The following is a 19,294-nucleotide window of genomic DNA, read 5'->3' as shown; positions in this document are numbered from 1 at the left end:
GTATCCACATGGTGCAAGGAAACAATCAACCCTACAAAGCTGTCCTGTGATTTCTTCCATGCTATGCCCCTATCCCACATAAATATAGATTAGTAAATTAGGGGTAGTCTATTTCTGTGGCTGAACACTTGACTAGCATGCACAAGGCCCCGGACTGGGGTGTGTGTAACCAATTAAATTTATAACTAATTCTTAAGTTTCTTTAAGGTAAGGATTGAAACATTCATGCCATGCTTCCAAAGTAGATACTGCATCCTCCTTGACCAGTTCTGTTGCAGGTCTAGAAAACATAGGCTCAATCCTTTAGGACTTATCAAATTTCCCAGGGCAAAAATAACTGAGTGTACCTTGAAACATGCCTCTAAACTTAAATGGACATAATTGGCTTCCCATTCCTGACCTTACCAACTAAAGGTACCTCACTTCTGAGAAATTATTCTCTTTTTAATATTAAGTGCCTCCGAAATAAAATGTAGTTACATAAAGTATTTTCACATTTTCTCTTACTACCAAACTCTTGAGACAAAAATATTCATTCAAACAGACACTCTCCCACTTTAGCAAACTGGGTTTTGTAGTAAACTATCAACATCATTTTATTATTGATGTAAGCATGTGATGCCAAAGTGATGAAGGTAATTTTATACACTCAGAATTTTCTAAGTACTTAAGCTTACCATTGACTTTGAAACCAAACAAACATTTCAAATTACTAACTTTTAAATGAATGGGATGAGAAACAGGCCTCAGCGGATGACTGAAGCTGTTAATCTGCACTGAGATATTTCGCTGATATGCTTCTTCAGATACAGCAGTTACAAGTGAGAATCTTCAAAAAATGAGGACAGAACACGTACAAAAAAAGCTTCCATAGCCTGCATCATAATCCTAAGTCTGAAACAAGACAAGTGAGTCTTTTCGTAAACCAAAGGGGTTTGTGTGTAGTTTTCAGATACTGCCTCAGACTTCTTACTAATGTATACGTCATCCTGACTCTGGCTGCACTAACAATGCTTATAGGGTTTTAGACCCAACTAGGTCCAAAGGTGGAAGAGCACACACACTGGCATGGTAGTTGGCAAGAGCAGACTGTAAAAGCGAAGCCTGGCTGTGCGGGTGCAGCCCTGTGGGAAATTCTCCTCCAGAAAGCATCTTAGATCAGTTCTGCTAATGGGAGCAGTGGAAGAACAGTCTAGCAGACAGACGTCAATCACTACTCTTCCCCAACTGCCCTTCCCTGTCTTAAAGGTCTACAGTATTAGAGAACTCAGCAGTTATGCTTTTAACAATCATGGTCTAATGCTGCTCAACTTCTTCTTGCTTCTTATTTTGACGTGTTGTCCTTGCTGCCTGTGGTATCATATTCGGGATCCCATCAATGACTGGATAGGCTATTCCCAACTCGTCATTAATCAGTTCATTTGTCGATGCTTCATATCTGAGGGAGAAAAAGTACACAATGAACTACGGGAAATCAAAGCTTAGAAGAGCTTGATAACCAATAAATAGCCCGTCTATCCAATTCCTGATACAGAATTACTCCTCCAGTAGTTTTAGTCTTAAATGCACTAAGCCAACCCAACCATTGCTCTTAGAAAACCATCTTACAACTTGTAGTTATTCTCACTGGAATCAGTATTTCTCATATTATCTTTTTTATAACTTTATTCCCAAGTTATGCCTTAACCTTTTCATACCAGTTAGAAAAGATGTCCACATTTCATGCCCAGAATTCCTTCCTTGCTATAATCAACCCCAAATCATCCAAAAAGAAAAACAAAAAGTAACTTCCTTTGTTGATGTAAATGCTAGAGAGACTTATATGAGACAACAGAAAGAAAACACTGAGAATCAAAACTTGCAAAATAAAAGCCTGGAAGATGAGAGAGCACAAAGGAGGAACTCTGGAAAGCAGCGAGTCTGCAGTGAGCTAGCTACACAGAGACAGGAAAGCAAATAGTGATTTCAAGATTTAAGGAAACCAAGTAAGTTCTTCACTATAGAGAGACCAATCCAGAAAGTGAAAATGAGAATAAAAATTGTTAGTAACCTGCTACCCAAAGATAATCACGTTTTATCATTTATTCATTTTTGAATACTAATGGTGCTGCCCATTATTCTGTTTCTGGAGTCTGGAACTGTGGATGTATTTTCCCTTAAACCACCTGAAGGTTAAAAAGGTAATTAAAAACCAGCTAGCCCACAACTGAAAGCATGAGACAATGCCAGGCATCGGGTGTAAATGCATAGCATTTCACAAGACTCTGGAAGCTACTATTTTATACATATATATATATATATATATATATATATATATATATATATATATAATTTTGTCTTAAAGAGTGAATAGCTCTGGATTTGTCCTGTCTTTATGGTTCATACAGGTGGCAGAACACTGGAAACAAGAAACCAGGGGTGGTAGTTCATTCTTGTAATCTGCTCTCAGGGGGCTGAGTCAGGAAGTACCACAACTTGCTAGACTGGGCAACATCAAGAGTTCCAGGAACCGCCAAACCAGATATTGAACCCTGTCTCAAAACAAACAAACAAACAAACAAACAAAAGCAAAGATGAAGAAACAGGCTGGGATGATGGCTAAGCCAGTAAATTGTTTGCCCTGTAAACGTATGGGTCTGAGTTCTGATTCTCGGTAAATGTGTAATATATATAAGCTTATTCCTGAGCAGTGATGTGAAGCCCCCCCCCCCCCAGCTCAATTCGCTCTAGGTTCTGTGATCCCTTCCTAAAATAAATTGGGGAGCGATTGAAGACGACAATGCACGGTGACTTTTGGCCTTTGATGCCGCGCATGCACTCTTACACAGCAAAAAGAAAAAGAGAAAGAAAAAAGAAAGGCCCTGAGGCTGGCCCTGACACTGTGGTTCAACAGGCTCTGGAGACGCCAGTCTGAGAAACTCTGTCTTTCTTGAAGCTCTCCAGGATTGGAGGTAAAGGGTAGCTACTGAAGAGCCCGAGAAGCACCCCGCTCCCGTCGAGGGCGGGACTGACCCCAGCAAGGGGGGTGGGAGTGGGTGGCCCGGCGGAGTCGCTGGTAGGGAGTGGGCTCCGGACCCAATGGCTGTAACCACTGGGTCACCACCTTCCCCGGGGGAGAGGCGGCTGGTGGCTCTCACCTAAGCGGCTTCTTGGAGAGCGGACACACCAGGAACTTCAGCAGCTCCGGGTGGAAGGTGCGGGGCTCCTCCGCCCTCTCGCTCTGGTCAGCAAAGGACCTGACCCCAGGCCCCAGCAGATACCTCCTGGAGACCGCGGACGGTGCGCGCGGACCCCACAGCGCCGGGGCGAGCCTGCGACACGTGGCGCTCAGCATGGTCGCTGCGAACTCCTCCACCGCTGGCCCGGCACCTAAACCCCGGGTCACCCTGGCCAGGCTCGCCCCCGGCCCCGGCCCCGCCCCCTCGGTGCTCTGCCGAATGCAGCCCCAGCACAGCCGGCGTTGGCATTGTGGTTCCGGGAGCTGGACTGACGTTCCGGGGTCACTGGCTGCGCCATCCTTTTTACGAAACTTAAGTAAACCAGTGCTCATTCGGGTGTCCAACTTTTCAGCAAGGCTAATCACGGATGCCAAGGGCCGGCCTCCAGTCGCAGAGCGCTAGGCTTCGACTTGCGTGGTTATTTTCAGAGTCTTCAAACACAGGCATATTTGAGTGTGTTCGAAGCAACAGCTTTTTAATGTTAATCGTACAGTATCAGTTTCTGTGACCTTCTGTGGACTCCGTCCCCCATTCAAAAAAACTAAGAACCTTGAAAGAATGGTTTTGTTCTCTTACTCTGTATTATTATTTTTTTCTTTTTACTACTTAGACTTGTTAATTGGGAAAAGGCACGGCTGTAAGCCAGAGATTCTCAACCTGTGGGTCGAGACCCCTGTGGTCGAGTGGCTGTTTCGCAAGGGTTGCCTAAGGCCATCAGAAAATATATTTACGTTACGATTCAAAGTGAAATTACAGTTATGAAATAGAGATGAAAATAGTTTTATGGTTGGGTGTCACCACAGCATAAAAAACTGTATTATAGGGTCGCAGCATTAGGACAGTTGAGGAACCACTGCTGTAAGTGAACCTGAAGGCTGTCTCGGAAAGTAATCAGACCTATGTCCATCAGTCAAATGGTCCACTAGGATAATTCAGCGGGGTTTTGATCCCAACTTTGCATGGAAGTCATGCCTGTTTGATTTTCCTTATACAGTAGTGAGGTAGATAAGAACTTGGGCCTAGACAGTTAGTTCCACATTTATAAGCCAGACAACTCAATTTCCTTACTGGTATAATAAAATAATTCAGTTTCCTTACTGGTTTAGTAAGATTAATAATTGTCCCAACTATGAACTGAAATTGGGGTGGGCATAGGGGAAGCCTTATTTATTTTAAGATTCTACAAGACTAGCCTGGCTTGGTGGTACAAACCTTTAATCCCAGAACTCAGGAAGCAGAGGCTGGCAGATCTCTGCATCTGAGATGCTACAAAGCTGATTGACAGAACTCTCCATGATTGTGGAGAATTGGAACGTTACAGGTCCAGAGCCAGATTATCTTCAGTGTCTTTAGATGCCTTAGCAGCCATTCATTGCCTACCTCTGTGTCTGACCTAACATCTTTGTGACTATTGGTAATTCCTTTGGGAATATACTAACAACCCCCTAGCAGCTAATGTGAAAGAGAATTCCTGGGGAAAAGCTATGTCTACAAAGACTGAGTGACTGGTTAACGCTTCAGTGATGTGGAGAAGTTGGAAGGCCTCAAGTTCAGAGCCTACATGTACTGAGCATCTCTAGCCTTCTTAGTAGCCAGTTATTACCCTCCTCTGTACATGACCTGACACCTTTGTGGCCAAAAGGCAAATCCTTTGGAATATATGAACACACCCCTAGTTTCCACTGCTCAGAAGGATGCTGATAGATATCAGCTAGGGCCTATCACAGCGTTCCTTGCTTTGCTGTAGCCTACCTACCTACCTACCTAATGTACCCACTGATATATGTTACGTGTTATTTTATGCCCTTGTAAAAAATATAAAAAAGTAATAAAATTGCTACTGAGAATTAGAGGGACATAGGTAGGTAGGGAACTGGCTCCCTAAGATGGTGGCTTCTTGTTCCAAGACAAAAATGGAATGCATAAGGGTACGTATCTAAACAGGATCAGTAGAGAAAAGGAGAGAGAGAGCCCAAGGGAGAACACCTGTCTGTTTAGCACATTCCCAACTTTGAGGCTTCTCTGTCCCAAAGGGTGTAGGCACCCGCAGCTAGGCTGTCTGAGGGAAGGAAGGCTTCACTCAGTTTTCTGTTTCTTGATGCCTGGGGGAAGGAAAGACTCACCTTGAGCCACTCTAGCAGGTAAGTGAAACCTGAAGCAGTCTTGAATTTATAATGTACTGAAAAGAAAGTGATGCCAAGCTGGCTTTGGAGGTGGGGTGTGCCTGAAATTTAAATGGAGGCAGCTAAGAGTGAGCTAGTGTATAGGAAAGCTTCCCTGGGTGCTGGCAGTCCTAAGGGGTCTTAGCTGTCTGTTGGGAACCCATATGGCTGCTGGAAACTTGTCTTTGCTCTTCCTTAGAGTCTCAAGAAGTACAAAGTTTTGTCACCATATGTGACATATGAGGGAAAGGTCATGGGTGTCACCTTAGTTGGACTGTCCGGCCAATGACAACTCTGACCTTACAACTATCCCCTCTGCACATACCCTTCCTCCAGCCCAGGCTCCCCACGTCCCTGATCGTGTGCAAAGCTCTCTGCTGTCTTTGCAAAAGACACTGGGCTCAGGAAGTTCCCCAGTTGATGTGGGAGCGGGGAAGAAAACAGCCAGCACCCCATTACATCTCTTGGGGGCTCATCTATGATTTGAGAAGAACTCTACTAAAGATAGCTATACCTTACTAAAAATCACAAAGGACTCAGAAGTGGCCATGATCTTCTGGAACTCCAAGGGCCTCTTCAGAGTGAGGGAACCCTTCGAAGGAATGCTAACTGTAAGGCTGTGGGTGGGACTCAGCAGAAGGCTTGCCTAACATGTCCTAAGTCCTGAGTCTAGCCCCAGAACTGAAATAAAACAAATTGCAGCTGAAGTCTCCACAGCCATGAGCAGGTCTGGTTGTAGTTTGAGAACTAACTGAACTGATTTCTTGCTTGGTGAAGCTTACTTGGATGCTGCAGGTCCTTGTGTTTCCTGATCGTTGTCAATAAGCGAAGCAATTTCAGAGCATCCCCCAGAAGCAATGGCGTTGGGGTACATCAGTTGTAGCAGAAACCACTCACTCCTGAAGGCTCAACACAGGGGTTAGGCTGGGTGTGGTGACGAATGCCTTTAATCACAGCACTGGGGAAGCAGAGGCAGGCAGATCTTTGTAAGTTTCGAGGCCAGTCTAGACTACAGAGCATTCCAGGACAGCCAGGGCTACACAGAGAAACCCTGTCTCAAAAAACCAACTCCACTCTAAAAAAAAAAAAAAAAAAAAAAAATCCAAACCAAAACAACACTGGGGATAAACACTCTGAAGTCAGACTGCTGTGTTCAGAGCATCTGGGATGGCTCTCCTTCCATTTGCTCACTTTCCATGGCTAAGGAGGGGGTGAGATCTAGTTACTACCTAAATTGTTTCTACTCTGCTCCTGATGCCACCTTCCCATCTCAAACCCGACTCCTTAGCCTTCCCAGCCTGGTTGCTATGGCCAGGGAAAGTTGGAGGATACTGTTACCCTAGTGGCCAAGAATGCCTTCGCAGTTGACCACTGGCTGTACTGTGGGTCCTTCTGTCCTCATGATCCTTAGGACTCTGGCCACTTCCCTCTCAATTAGATACCCCCTACAATAAGGGAGGGCACTAGGTCTTTTCTTGTTGAGGATCTACCCTCTCTGTGACTGATACGCTTCTTGCAAGAAATTAAATGTCAAATCTAGAGTTTTGAGGGATGGTGGCATGAAACTTATCTTGGATATAGAGGTATAGGGGACCTAGACTTGAATCCCTGCAGGCAGGGACAGGAGAGTGATATGACCCAAAGAAAAATGAAAAAAAGGGAACTAGGAGGTGACCGGAGACTGAGCCATGGATCACCCACTACCTGGTCTGGCCTCTACCCTGGACAGACTAGGTTGCACTCAGTGCCCCCTTTTATCAGGTGGTCTAGGTAGGGAAAGAGCAACCCTGACCCAAGACATCTCTCTCTCTCCTCCTCCATCTCATTGCAGACTGGACAGACTGGTTACAAAATTCCTCCGATGCTTCCACTCAGCAGCCTTCTCAAACAGTGCTCAGAATTAGAAACTCGGACATTCATATCAAAACCTCTGCATTTCTTTTGTCAGAAGGCATGGCTCTGAGCTGATGACAAAAAAAAAAAAAAAATGGCCACCTCAATGGACCCTCAGTTCTAATACTATCCTTCAAATGGGTCAGTTCTGCAAAAGGAAGAGAAAATAGGCCAACGTCCCCTATGTTCAACTTTTATCTTCAAGGCCAGCCCAAATTGGGTCACAATTATCAGCTAGACCCCACTATTTTGATGGTCTATGGTTCTGCTTTTTTCTTACTCTGAAATAAGGCCATCACATTCATAACCATATAACCCTGCCACCTGAGTCCTCTCTCTCTGGCTCCTATAAAAGCCATATATTACCATCTGACCACCCAGGCTCTCCTGGAGCTTTAGCCACCATACACTGAAGGACCTTGGAGAATTCAACCCAGAGCTCCCAACCTCACCTCCAGAGGTCTCTGGAATGCTAACTTTGTAGGAGAAGATGGGACAATTCAGACCCTCCTATGGCAACAGTGTCTTCTCATTAGCAGAGCTTAAATAACACAAAGAATGTACTTACCAACCCTGCTCTGGTATTGCCCATCCAGTTCCTCTCATATGGCAACCCATTATGGACTACTTCCAACAACTCAATGATGCACTTTACCAAGCCCTGCTCTGGTATTGCCCACCCAGCTCTGATTTTCTTTGTATGTCACCAAGAGAAAGGAACTTCCCTGGACATTATGATCTAGCTGATAGGACCCATGACACAAACAGTGAGATACCTTAGCAAAGAACTGAACTAGTGGCTAAAGGATGGCCAGGATGCCTAAGGGCAATCAAAGCCACAGTGTTTCTGGTCCCAAGTGTATATAAAATAACCCTGGGAAATCACCTCACTGTATATACCATACCCTCCCTAGCATTGGGGATATACTTAACTCAAAAGGACACTCATGGTGGTTGGACAACAGAATAGTGAAATATCAAGCTCATATAACAGAAGGATCAGAGATGACATTTAAGGTCTGCTCCTCCCTCATTCTTGTTACTTACCTTCCTGATGGGGAATATCTTGAGCATTTATGCCAGGAGGTCTTGCTAGAAAACTGTGCTTCTAGACCTGACCTTAAAGACCAATCTATAGAAAACTCCATCGTCCAACTGTTTGCTGATGGGAGTTCATCCATTCAGAATAGAATTAATAAAGCAGGAAATTAATGTTGTAACAGAATACTAAACTCTTGACTCCAACACCCTCCCCGTCAATACTGATTGTCTAGTACAGAGTTCCAAAGTCTATGTTCCTCCAAAACAAACAAACAAACAAACAAACAAAAAACCACAGTCTGGTTCTTCACAGCAACAGTAACTTCTACATTAGTTTTTTTTTTTTTTTTTTTTTTTTTTTTTTTTTTTTTTTTGTTTTTCGAGACAGGGTTTCTCTGTGTAGCTTTGCACCTTTTCCTGGAACTCACTTGGTAGCCTCGGCTGGCCTCGAACTCACAGAGGTCCGCCTGCCTCTGCCTCCCGAGTGCTGGGATTAAAGGCGTGCACCATCACCACCCGGCTTACATTAGTTATTTTTATATTGCTGTGATAAATCACCAGGACAAAGGAAATTCATCGGAGGAAAATTTGGGGGGAGGCTTAGTTCCAGGAGGGATAAGTGTTCATTATGGTGGGGAAGCAGGTTAATAAGCAGCTTTCCTCCATGGTTCCTATTTCTGCTGCTCCTTGAGTTCCTGCCCTGATCTCCCTTTATGGTGGACTGTGATCAGGATGTGTAGCCAAATGAACCCTTTCCTCTCCAGGTTGATTTTGGGCATGGTGTTTACCACAAAAGTGGGAAGCAAACTGATATTTATGTATATCTGGTACTGTACACTCACACAGCTATCTGGAAGAAAACAGATGTTATTAACAGTCCTCGTGAACCCCATAAGACATTCCAAGAAAATTCTAAATCTAATACAGGCAGTTCTGCTGCAGACTTTCTAGCTGTAGATATGGGACCCCAAGGCTCCTCTTGCCAGAAAGCAGTTTATTATGTTGTCAGGTTTCTAGCAGATTATTATCCAAATGCCAGAGCTCTGAAAGTTACAGGCACGAGGCTTTTACACATTTTCGCTTCTCTGTCCTCTGTATATGGTTACATACATTCTGATTGAACATTTTACAGTACTTGGCAGCAATGACAGTGATGAGGGCAAAGGAAGAGGACTGCAGGAGGGATGTGGTCAGTCCACTTAGGGAAACTGACCAACCTGAACTTACACATGGACACTGGCCAGCTTACATGGCTGTTTCCCATTTCTTTCCACTTAGTTCTCAAATGCCCTCTCTTCCCCTTACCACATTCCCTCTTTTGATGCTCAAACCCATCTTAGTATCAAATAGCATCATTTTGGTTTGAATTTTTATAACATCATAATGGGTGGCCATATTTTTCCCCCATGGCCTCTATAACGCTGGAGAGAAACCTTTTTGACTGGAGAGAAACCTTGTGTCTACAGAAACGTGTGGTGATACTTTGTGCTCTAACAAATAAAACTTGCCTGGAGATCAGAGTGTGGAGCTATCCACTAGTTAATCATAGAGGCCAGGCAGTGATGGCACACAATTTTATTCCTAGCACTTGGGATCTCATGCATTTGATTCCATTTCTTGGGAGGCACACCCCTTTAATCCCAGCACTTGGGAGGAGGAAACAAGAAGTGATATGACTTGGTAGAGAAAGGAAGTGATAAGGCTAGGTGAAGACAGGAGCTTGCCCCCTTTTAGGCTCAGGAGTTGATGAGGTAAGAAATGGCTGTGGCTTGCTCCTTTGTCTCTCTGATCTTTCAGCATTTACCCCAATATCTGGCTCCAGGTTTTTATTATTAGGATCAGATAGAATTTACTCCAGACCCACAGCCCAAGAACCACGTTTGTCCATGAGCTGCCTTTGCTTGGTAAGTCATTTCTTCCCTTCTCCATCCTTCACCTCACTTGCTGCCATCTCCACACCCACACACTTAGTTCAAGATTGCTGCATAGCCTCATCAAAATGGGTAATTATACTCTTGGTTAAAATATTGAGGCAACTCCACGTGGTTAAAAGGGAGGTTTATTTTGTGGGGTAACTTACAAGTGAAGGGATAGATTACGGGTCCGGGAAAGGTGTAGCGCAGTCCGGCGTTGTTCTCTGGAGAACTCGGCTAGGTCTACCTCCAGCGTCCAGGTTCCAGGAACCAAGAGAGCCAGCCCATCTGGATCTCGGGTCTTCAGGGTCCTCTCTTGGCTCTGCCTTGTAGGCATGACCGTTACCGAAGCCTCAATGGGGGTGGTATTTCCCCATCAAAGCTGGAACAACTACCCACTACAATACTCATTTGGGGGAATGGTATGTCCTGCGAGGCTTTGGTGTTCTGGAATACAAAACAATGGCTTATCTTGAAGCTTTCAGTCTTTAGGAGGGGTGAGACAGGTGAGATGGGGGCGAGAGCAGGATGTCTGAGAGGAGTTTGGGGGAAGGTCCAGTGATGATGTGTGCCAGAGGGCTTGACCCAGACGAATGATTCATTGCAAGGAACATTTTGTGGGTGGGGCTGAGTGGACAAGAGGGCGTACTGTGACACACCGCAGGACCCAATGCCACTAGGAGGAAGAGGTATTGTGAAGATGGAGGAGTGAGGTAGGTTTTTTCTGTTTGGTTTGGTTTTTAATTGATTTTTTTTGTGAGGTGGAGTTTCTTTTGGGGCGGTGCTGCAGGGGTGAGGGGAGGATATAGATGGACTGGGAGGTGAGTGGGATTGGGGCGCATGATGTGAAATTCCTAAAGAATCAAAAAAGAATTACGTTATAAAAAAAGAAAAATTGAAACAACAACAACAAAACCCCCACATGAACTTAGAAGGGAAAAGTGGGGTGCGGGGGTTGGAGGTGAGAAAGCAGGGATATGCTACTTTCAGATTGAAAGACAAAGTTATCCATTTGCAAGACTCCCACATGGATATTTAAATAGTCTAATGGTAATATATTCAATCCTGTTCTCTCAAATTAATCAAATTGTGATTCTTTAAACATATTCTATATAGATGTTATAAATTATGTTAAAAATTAAACATAATTAACAAAAAAAGCGTGAAAACTGGGAGGAGATAATGAAGAAAAAACATCAATCACCACCTATAAGCTCTGGGGTATGACATGGTCATCAGATACCCAGACAGTGATAGACAAAATTATGACAATTAGGGGTACTTATATCTAAACAACAACCACAAAAGTTAATAGCATCTTTTTAATATTGAAGCAAACACATGCTTTATTTAAATATTATTTTGAAAACAAACCCAGATGTAACAACAGCATAAAATACATGCAATCTGAGGACTTTCACCATAATAGAGGAAGGCTGAAACCTGGTGCCAGCCAGAGGAAGAACTATCTCCCAGTGATTTGACAGCTGTGAGGACTTGTCAGACTACCTTGCTGAAGACAGAGAAATAGATACTATGATGGGCTAGGGATGGGCCAGACCACACCTGGACCTGGGCATGCTTAATAAGGCATACAAATTTCTAGTCTACTATTTAAACCTAAGCCTTGGGTCAGGATCTGAATAGTTGGGTAGAGGTGTGTGTGTGTGTGTGTGTGTGTGTGTGTGTGTGTGTGTGTGTCTGTCTGTCTGTCTGTCTGTCTGTCACTGGCTCTCTTTGTCCCATGGAAGATCCCAGGCTGGCCGCCCAGGTAGTGGGTGAGTCTTTGTCATTTTAGTTGGTACAGAGGCCACTTGATCTATATGGTCAAATGTACCCTCCTCAGATCTCTGTGATGGCCTTGATGGAGGGCATTAGCTATGTCAGACAGTTTAGCAGCGCCAAGAGGACCTCGGCCAGCCCCTCTCATGAGGCTACACTGCCAGGGCAGTCCATTCAGAGCTAAAATGGCACACTCAGTTTCCAAATTCTCACAGATAATAACAACTTCTGCCACTTCACAAGCAAGTGGTCCCGCAAATCACTTACATCTTGGCTTTCTCTGCTCTCCACTCTTGAAAATCAAGAGCTAAAAGGCCTGTTTTCACCTTTAAACAGCATTTTGGCTTTACAATAAGTTTGGGTATAAAAGATAGACATGTTAGTTGATGATACAAATTTTTAAAAAAGCATAAGATGTTTAAATTACTTAAGTCTCTTAAATAAAAAAGAGGCTTTGTGGTTTTGTGGCAGAGGCTCAATTACCTACCAGCTTAACTTGGTTTCAAATGTAAAAATCAGGTCTTACTTTGCCTCCTCCTGACCCCCAGACTAACCCCCCCCCCATTCCTACCTCCTCCAAGGCAAGGCCACCCATGGGGAGTCTGCAGAGCCTGGTACATTCAGTTAAGGCAGGTCCAAGCCCCTCCCCCTGCACCAAGGCTGTGCAAAGTGTCCCACTATAGGCACTGGGCTCCAAAAAGCCGGCTCATGCACCAGGGACAGGTCCTGATCACACTGCCTGGGGGCCCTCTAAACAGTTCATGCTAAACAACTGTCTCGCCTATCCAGAGGGCCTTGTCCTGTACCATGGGGGCTCCTCAGCTATTGGTCCACAGTTCATGAGTTTCCACTAGTTTGGTTGGCTGTCTCTGTACATTTTCCCATCATGATCTTGATGTCCCTTGCTCATAGAATCCCTCCTCTCTCTCATCGATTGGACTCCTGGAGCTCGACCTGGCACCCGGCTGTGGATCTCTGTATCTGCTTCCATCAGTCACTGGATGAAGGCTCTAGGATGACAGTTAGGGTATTCAACCATCTGATCACCAGTTCAGGCACCCTCTCAATGACTGTAGGGTCTGACTTTTATAACTCTGATCTAAACTTTCATAATAAGGCTCGTGTGTGTGTGTGTGTGTGTGTGTGTGTGTGTGTGTGTGTGTGTGTATTGCATGTATGACAAAGGACAGACATGAAAACCTAAACCTTCTCCACTTTACTGCATTCTGAGGCTGAAGGCGGGAGTGACTGACATCTTTGCTGTTTGGTAGTGTTCCATCATGTCACCTTTGACATTATACCAAACATGTACCTTGCTTGGACTCGAGAAATTACACAGTTAGGCTGCTCTTGATTCTTGGCTTTCTTGCATACTAACTTGATTTCTCCAGGGGGCAGAAACATTTTGCCACCAAGTACCAAAGTTTATTAAATGAAAGAAAACTGAATAAGATATTTCCTTTCAAATCATTACACAGATTTGGTCCTAGGTAAACGGGGCAAAACACACAGAACCAATAAAGGCTATGACTTTATATATTGTGGTTATAGAAATGCAAAGATCTATTTGCTTGTGTCCTGTTTGCCATCCATGTTATTCTGCTGGCCAATTATGTTAATCTCGTGTTTATGGTATTCTCTGGTCTAAACAATATTTAGATGATTAATAAACGTTCTTCTATATGAATTCTCGTTACCAAAGATGTGCATTTACTCAAAACAAAGAGAATGAAAATAAAACATAACAAAACAAAACAAAGGCCTGTGGCTCCTCCTCCAAGCAACCCCCCTCCCAGTGGTGATGAATGGGAGGGACTGTATGCCCCCTCCCTCGGGAGGCTATCCTTTCCCTGTTTTAGGCCGTTTTGAAATTCTTTTCTTTAGAAGAGATATTTTTTCTTTAATCAAACAAAGCAGCTGCTGTTCCTGGGATTGGCGCACGACCAGGGGCCGAGGACAGGGACGGGCAGGCGGCAAGGCTGGGCTGGTGAAAATACAGTCAGTTCGATGCTGGAGCCTCCGAAGATGCGCTCTTCCCTGGTCTGCGAGGCGCTCACACTCTGAATGAACCCATCTTTTACAGGCTTTCCCTACCGGAACGTGAGCTTCGCGGGCGAGCGGTTTTCTCTAGAACCTCTCGGAAGGACACAGCCGCCGGAGAGACGACGGTCACCGGGAGGCTTTGCGGTTCGGCCGGCCCGTCCGGCAGGCTGCGAGCAGCTGCCGGGAGGGCGTGACGGGCCACGGCTGGAGGTTCGGCTTCTTGGCGCCGGCGGCCTCCAGATGTGCCAGCCACGGTCCGCCAGCCAGGCTTCGCCGCGCAGCCCCGGCCCAAACGCCTTCCCGGAGGTTTGTCCCTGCCTGCGCGCCGTGCCCTGAGCTCTCCGGCAGGGGAAGCGCGCGGACATGGGCGAGACCATGTCGAAGAGACTCAAGTTGCACCTCGGAGGGGAGGCGGAGATGGAGGAGCGGGCGTTCCCCAACCCCTTCCCGGACTATGAGGCCGCCCTCTCCGCCGCGGGGCTCGCCGCTGGAGCTGCGGAGGAAACAGGCCGTGCTTGCCCTCTCCCCACCACCGAGGACCCGGGCCTCCCTTTCCACCCCAACGGGAAGGTGAGTCGGGCGGCCAGGGCCCGGACCAGCGGTTGGGAGGGTGAGGCCACCTCCGCCAATGGTAGCGTCCGGCGGTCACGCCCTGGGGTGCGATGACGTCACCGGCGTGCGTCCCCCCGCCCGGGGTCGGTCCAGCCGAAGAGGCTGGGAAAAGGCGGCGGGGCAGCGCGCCCCATCTGATGATAGACGCTACTCGGATCTTTTGGTCACTGAACCACTCTGATGGAGCACTTCGATGTTTCTTGGGACTAAAAAGTGAATTTGTTGTTGCTGTTAGTTAGGTAGTTTTTTTTTTTTTTTTTTTTTTTTTTTTTTTTTTTTTTATCACACCTCCTGTGGGCACGCCCTTACTTGGAGAAAGGCTAAAGTCGCACCTTATTCAATCTTTTAAATTAATCTTGTTCTTTAATACTTTCATACATGCATTTATTTCATTCTGGTTGCTCCCACCCCACTGTCTCTCATCCCCTTAACCCCCTCTACAGCTGCCTCCCCTACTAGTCGCTCCCTCCACATTTATGTCTTGTTTGCTTCTGTCTGCCTGGCCTTGCCCAGGACCGTCTGTGTGAATTATCCTTTGGAACCCGGTGGGTTCGCTAGGGTACACAACTGTAGCTAATAGCTCGGTATTAAGGGTTAGGGTCCCATGAGCCCCTCCTCATTCATGACTGACTGTTGGGAGGGCCCTTCTTGTTCCCATCCAGTGCAAATAATTATAGCAGTTCTGAGCTCTTGGCTACATTGGCTGCGTCGTGTCTTAGAGGCTAGAATTTTCCCGTTCTTGTTCCCTATCTTCTGGCTCTTACATTTTTTTCTGACCATTCTTCCTCAACGTTTCCAAATCTTAGAAGGTGTAGTACACATGGCTTGTTTAGGGCCAAGCTTTCACCTGTTACTTGTAGTGATATGGAACCCTTGGGTATATGCCCAGGAGTGCTATGGCTGTCTTAAAGCATTACTTGTTTATTTTTGAAACAGGGTCTCTCTATGTAGCCCCTAGCTGGCCTGGAATTCACAGATATCCACTTGGCTCTGCCTCCTGAGTGCTGGAATTAAAGATACGCTCCATTGTGCTCAGCATATTAGGTATTTTTATTTCTAACTTTTGAGGACCCTCTAGATTGATTTCCAAATTGGCTTCACCAGGTTACACTCTCACCAACAGTGTGAAAGGATACCCTTTTCTCCACAGCCATGCTAGCATTTGTTATTTGTATTGATGATAGGCTTTCTGACTGGGATGAGACAGAATTTTAAAAAGGTAATTTTAATCTGCATGTCACTCATTGCTGAGAATGTTGAGCTTTTTTTAAAATGTTTACTATTTGTAGTACTTGTCTTGAGAAGCTTTTTTTCCCAGTTGCATAGACTCCTCCACCTTTAAAAAAAAATCATTTTGTGGAAGTGTTTTTCCTGCATGTGTACCATGTGCATGCCTAGTACTAAGGAAGTCAGAAGAGGGTGCGGGGTCCTCTGCAAATGTAGTTGTGGACAGTTGTGAGCAATTGTTTGGGTGCTAGGAACCAAACCTGGATCCTCTGCAAGAGCAGCAAATGCTCTTAGTTGTTGAATTCTCACTCTGGTCCTATGTAGCCCATTTAAAAAAAAAAAAATGTCTGTTTTCTTGATGCCTAGGATGATTTTTGTGTGTGTGTGTGTGTGTGTGTGTGTGTGTGTGTGTGTGTGTTTTAGGTTTTTGTATATTCTAGGAACTAGACACTAATCTGTTGAGTGTGCAGCTAGAAAAGATTTCCTCCTATTCCATGGGCTGCCTTTGAGATCCATCGCATTTGCTGACTGTGGCCACGATGCCTATGCTACAGGAGTCCTATTCAAAAAGTCCTTACCCATGTCTATACATTGAAGTATCCTGCCTACTCTTTCCTCTAGTAGTTTTTAGAATATCAAGTCTTACGTTGAGGTAGTTTTGTGCAGGGCGGCAAATGAAGATCTAGTTTCTTTCTTTTGAAAGTTGATACCCTATATTCCCAGCACAACCATGACCTGCACAGCTTTGGGATTGACCCGATGGGGCGTTGGGGGAATGAAGAAACAACAGACATACTACAGAAAACCCGGTATCTGGTGAGCTGTTTTCAGCAGCCCAAACTCAATGCATTTATTATAGAGCTGAGTGTGGAGGTGGGTTATTATATTCAGTTGAATGAGGAGGGATTCTCTGCCAGGGAGCAATCTCAGGTTGCAGTCATTCAGGGAGGAAGATGTTGTTGATCTTTGCAAATACTATCAGCATCAGTACTTGTAATAGGGAAAGCTTTGCTAGTTCCCTGATCCTGACCTGGGTGGGGAAGGGTGTGCACTTTGCGTGGTCTGAGTCACTGGGGTCTTTGACATGGCCATGCTTATGACAATAATACACATTCACTCTGGACTTCATCTGCTCTCCACATGGCACCATTTGTTTAAGAAGCCTTCTTTTTTCCTGTGAGATTTTTGTCAAAAACAAACAAACAACAACAAAACCCATGTAGATGTAGTAGCGTGGATTTAGACCTGAGTTCTCAATTATATTCCATTGGCCTACATGTCTGTTGTGTTCAGGCACCATGACGTTTCTATTAATATGGATCTGTAGTAAAATTGAAATCAGGTGTGGTGTCCTCTTTTTTGTCCAGGATTGGTTTGGCTGTCCTGTCTTGTTTGTGTTTCCATATGAGATTTAGCATTATATTTTCTATTACAGTAAAGTATTGCTTGCAATTTTGATAAGGATTGCATTGAATGTATAGATTGCTTTTGGTAGGATGGCCATTTTCACAATATTTATTTTCCCAATCCATATGCATGAGGGGTATTCCCATTTTCTAGTTTCTCCTTCAGTTTCTTTCTTTGGGGCCTTAAAGTTTTCACTGTAGAGGTCTTTAATGTGCTTGTCTGGATTTATTCCGGGGTATTTTGTACATGCGTGTCTGTATGTGTATTGTGGATAAATTTCATTACCTGGTTTTCTTTTCAGTATGTTTGTCATTGGTACTCAGAGAGGCTTCTGGTTTTCCTATGTTAGTTGTGTATACTGCTACATTGCTGGAAGTGCTTATCAGCTCTGAGGAGATTTTGGTGGAGTCTCTAAGGGTCTCTTTTGTATAGGATTTCATCATCTGTTAATAGAGACACGTTTGACTTTTCTTAATTGGTTTCCCTTTATTTTGTTCTTCGTCATTTTACTCCTAGCTAAGAATTCAAGCGCTCTGTTGAAGAGGACTATAGAACATGGGAGTCTTTTGTCTTGTTCATGATTTTTGCAGGAATGCTTTGAGTTTTTCTCATTTAGTTTGATGTTGGGTGTAGGTTTATCATATATAGCTTTGGGGTTTCAAAAGCTCAGGCCAGGCCCAGTCTCATTCTTTCTCTGCCTTCTGCCTATGGATTAGGGTGTAAGGTCTCAGCTACTGCTCTAGCACCATGCCTGCCTGCCATGCTCTCTGCCATAATGGGAAGCCTACTGAGCTGCTGAAACTGTAGCCAACCCCCAGTTAAATGCTTTTATAACTAGCCTTAGTCATGCTGTCTTTTCACAGCAATAGAACAGTAATGAAGACAGTGTCATACCAGTGTTGTGATTATATGATTAGCTAAAGAAAAAGTGAAATGGAAATTGTATTGTCTTTGAAAATGAAAAGGAGACATTCGAAGGGGATGGGTCCAAATATTGTGAAAGCAGTGATCTGATGTAGTAGTGGTTTCTCTCTGTTACACTTTTAATACTTACTTAACAGCCCTTTATCTGAAATTGCTGTGTCCATCCAGTTCAGAGTTACTGAGTCCAGCTCCAGGAGCTGGGTTATGGTTAGTAATCCAGTAGTTGTGAAGTGTAGATGATTTTTTAACTAGCAGCATCAGTTTTATGTGGTATTTTCTGAGGGTCCAATCAGAGAAGAAAAACTACTGAATTTGATAGAGGAAAATTAATGTAAAGGATTGTTATTAACTGTAATGAGATTGGCGTAATGGGAAATGTCTCATAAGAAGTAAAGAGAACTCCAGAGAATATAGGAATAGCAGCTATGAGGAACCGGCTGTACAGCTAGGACTGAGAGAGCACTTAAGGACAAGGCTCTGGGTAGTAGCTGTCCGATGCTGGAAAATGAATTACCCTGAATTTAGCAACTTTAAAACACTTATCTCACACAGTGTCAGAGGGTGAGGAATCCAGATCCTCATAATATTGCAGTTAGCTGTATGGTTCTGACTCAGGGTTTGTCATGAAAATGCAGTCATTTCAGAGCTCAGTGAGGTAAAGATAATCTTCTCACCTCCTTCACATAGTTGTTGGCAGGCCTGACTAGCTACTGGTTGGTGGCTTCAGTTAACTAAGGTTTTTTTTTTTCCTTTTATATTTGTGTGTGTGTGTGTGTGTGTGTGTGTGTGTGTGTGTGTGTGTGTGTGTGTGTATGTGTGTGTGCGCGCATGCATGTGTCATGGTTCTCTCCCTTCCATCATGTGATTTCTGGGAATTAACTTCAGGTTGCTGGGTTTGGCAGCAAGTGTCTTTACCAGCTTACCCCTCTCAAAGGATTCAGTTTCTCACCACGTAGGTCTTGCTGTAGGGCTGCCCTCATGACACAGCAGATAGGTACCCTGTCCTGACAGTCAGTGGTCAAGGAGACACAAAATGTTAAAGATGTTCTCATAGAATTTGAGACTGAAAAGG

At 44.6% G+C, this 19,294-nt stretch overlaps 2 protein-coding genes across 2 annotated transcripts in view; one reads left to right on the top strand and one right to left on the bottom strand.

Moving 5' to 3' along the window:
* Window positions 1–566: 566 nt before the first annotated feature.
* On the bottom strand, window positions 567–3,407 carry Pyurf (PIGY upstream reading frame). Its single transcript, XM_028895256.2, has 2 exons — window positions 3,138–3,407; window positions 567–1,438 (listed from the first exon to the last, which is right to left on the bottom strand). Exons 1-2 carry the CDS (start codon window positions 3,332–3,334, stop codon window positions 1,297–1,299), a joined length of 339 nt encoding a protein of 112 aa, XP_028751089.1. The 5' UTR covers window positions 3,335–3,407; the 3' UTR covers window positions 567–1,296.
* Window positions 3,408–14,395: 10,988 nt separating this feature from the next.
* Lancl2 (LanC like 2) overlaps window positions 14,396–19,294 on the top strand; it is a 61,303-nt gene continuing 56,404 nt past the window's right edge. The window contains exon 1 of the mRNA XM_028895234.2: window positions 14,396–14,622. Within this exon, the coding sequence (XP_028751067.1) occupies window positions 14,416–14,622 (207 nt within the window). The 5' untranslated portion in view covers window positions 14,396–14,415. The remainder of the gene's footprint in view (window positions 14,623–19,294) is intronic.

The sequence above is a fragment of the Peromyscus leucopus genome, chromosome 3 (assembly GCF_004664715.2).
Source record: "Peromyscus leucopus breed LL Stock chromosome 3, UCI_PerLeu_2.1, whole genome shotgun sequence".
NCBI lineage: Eukaryota > Metazoa > Chordata > Mammalia > Rodentia > Cricetidae > Peromyscus > Peromyscus leucopus.
Note: the sequence above shows the minus strand (reverse complement) of the source record. Positions and strands in the feature narration are given on the sequence as shown.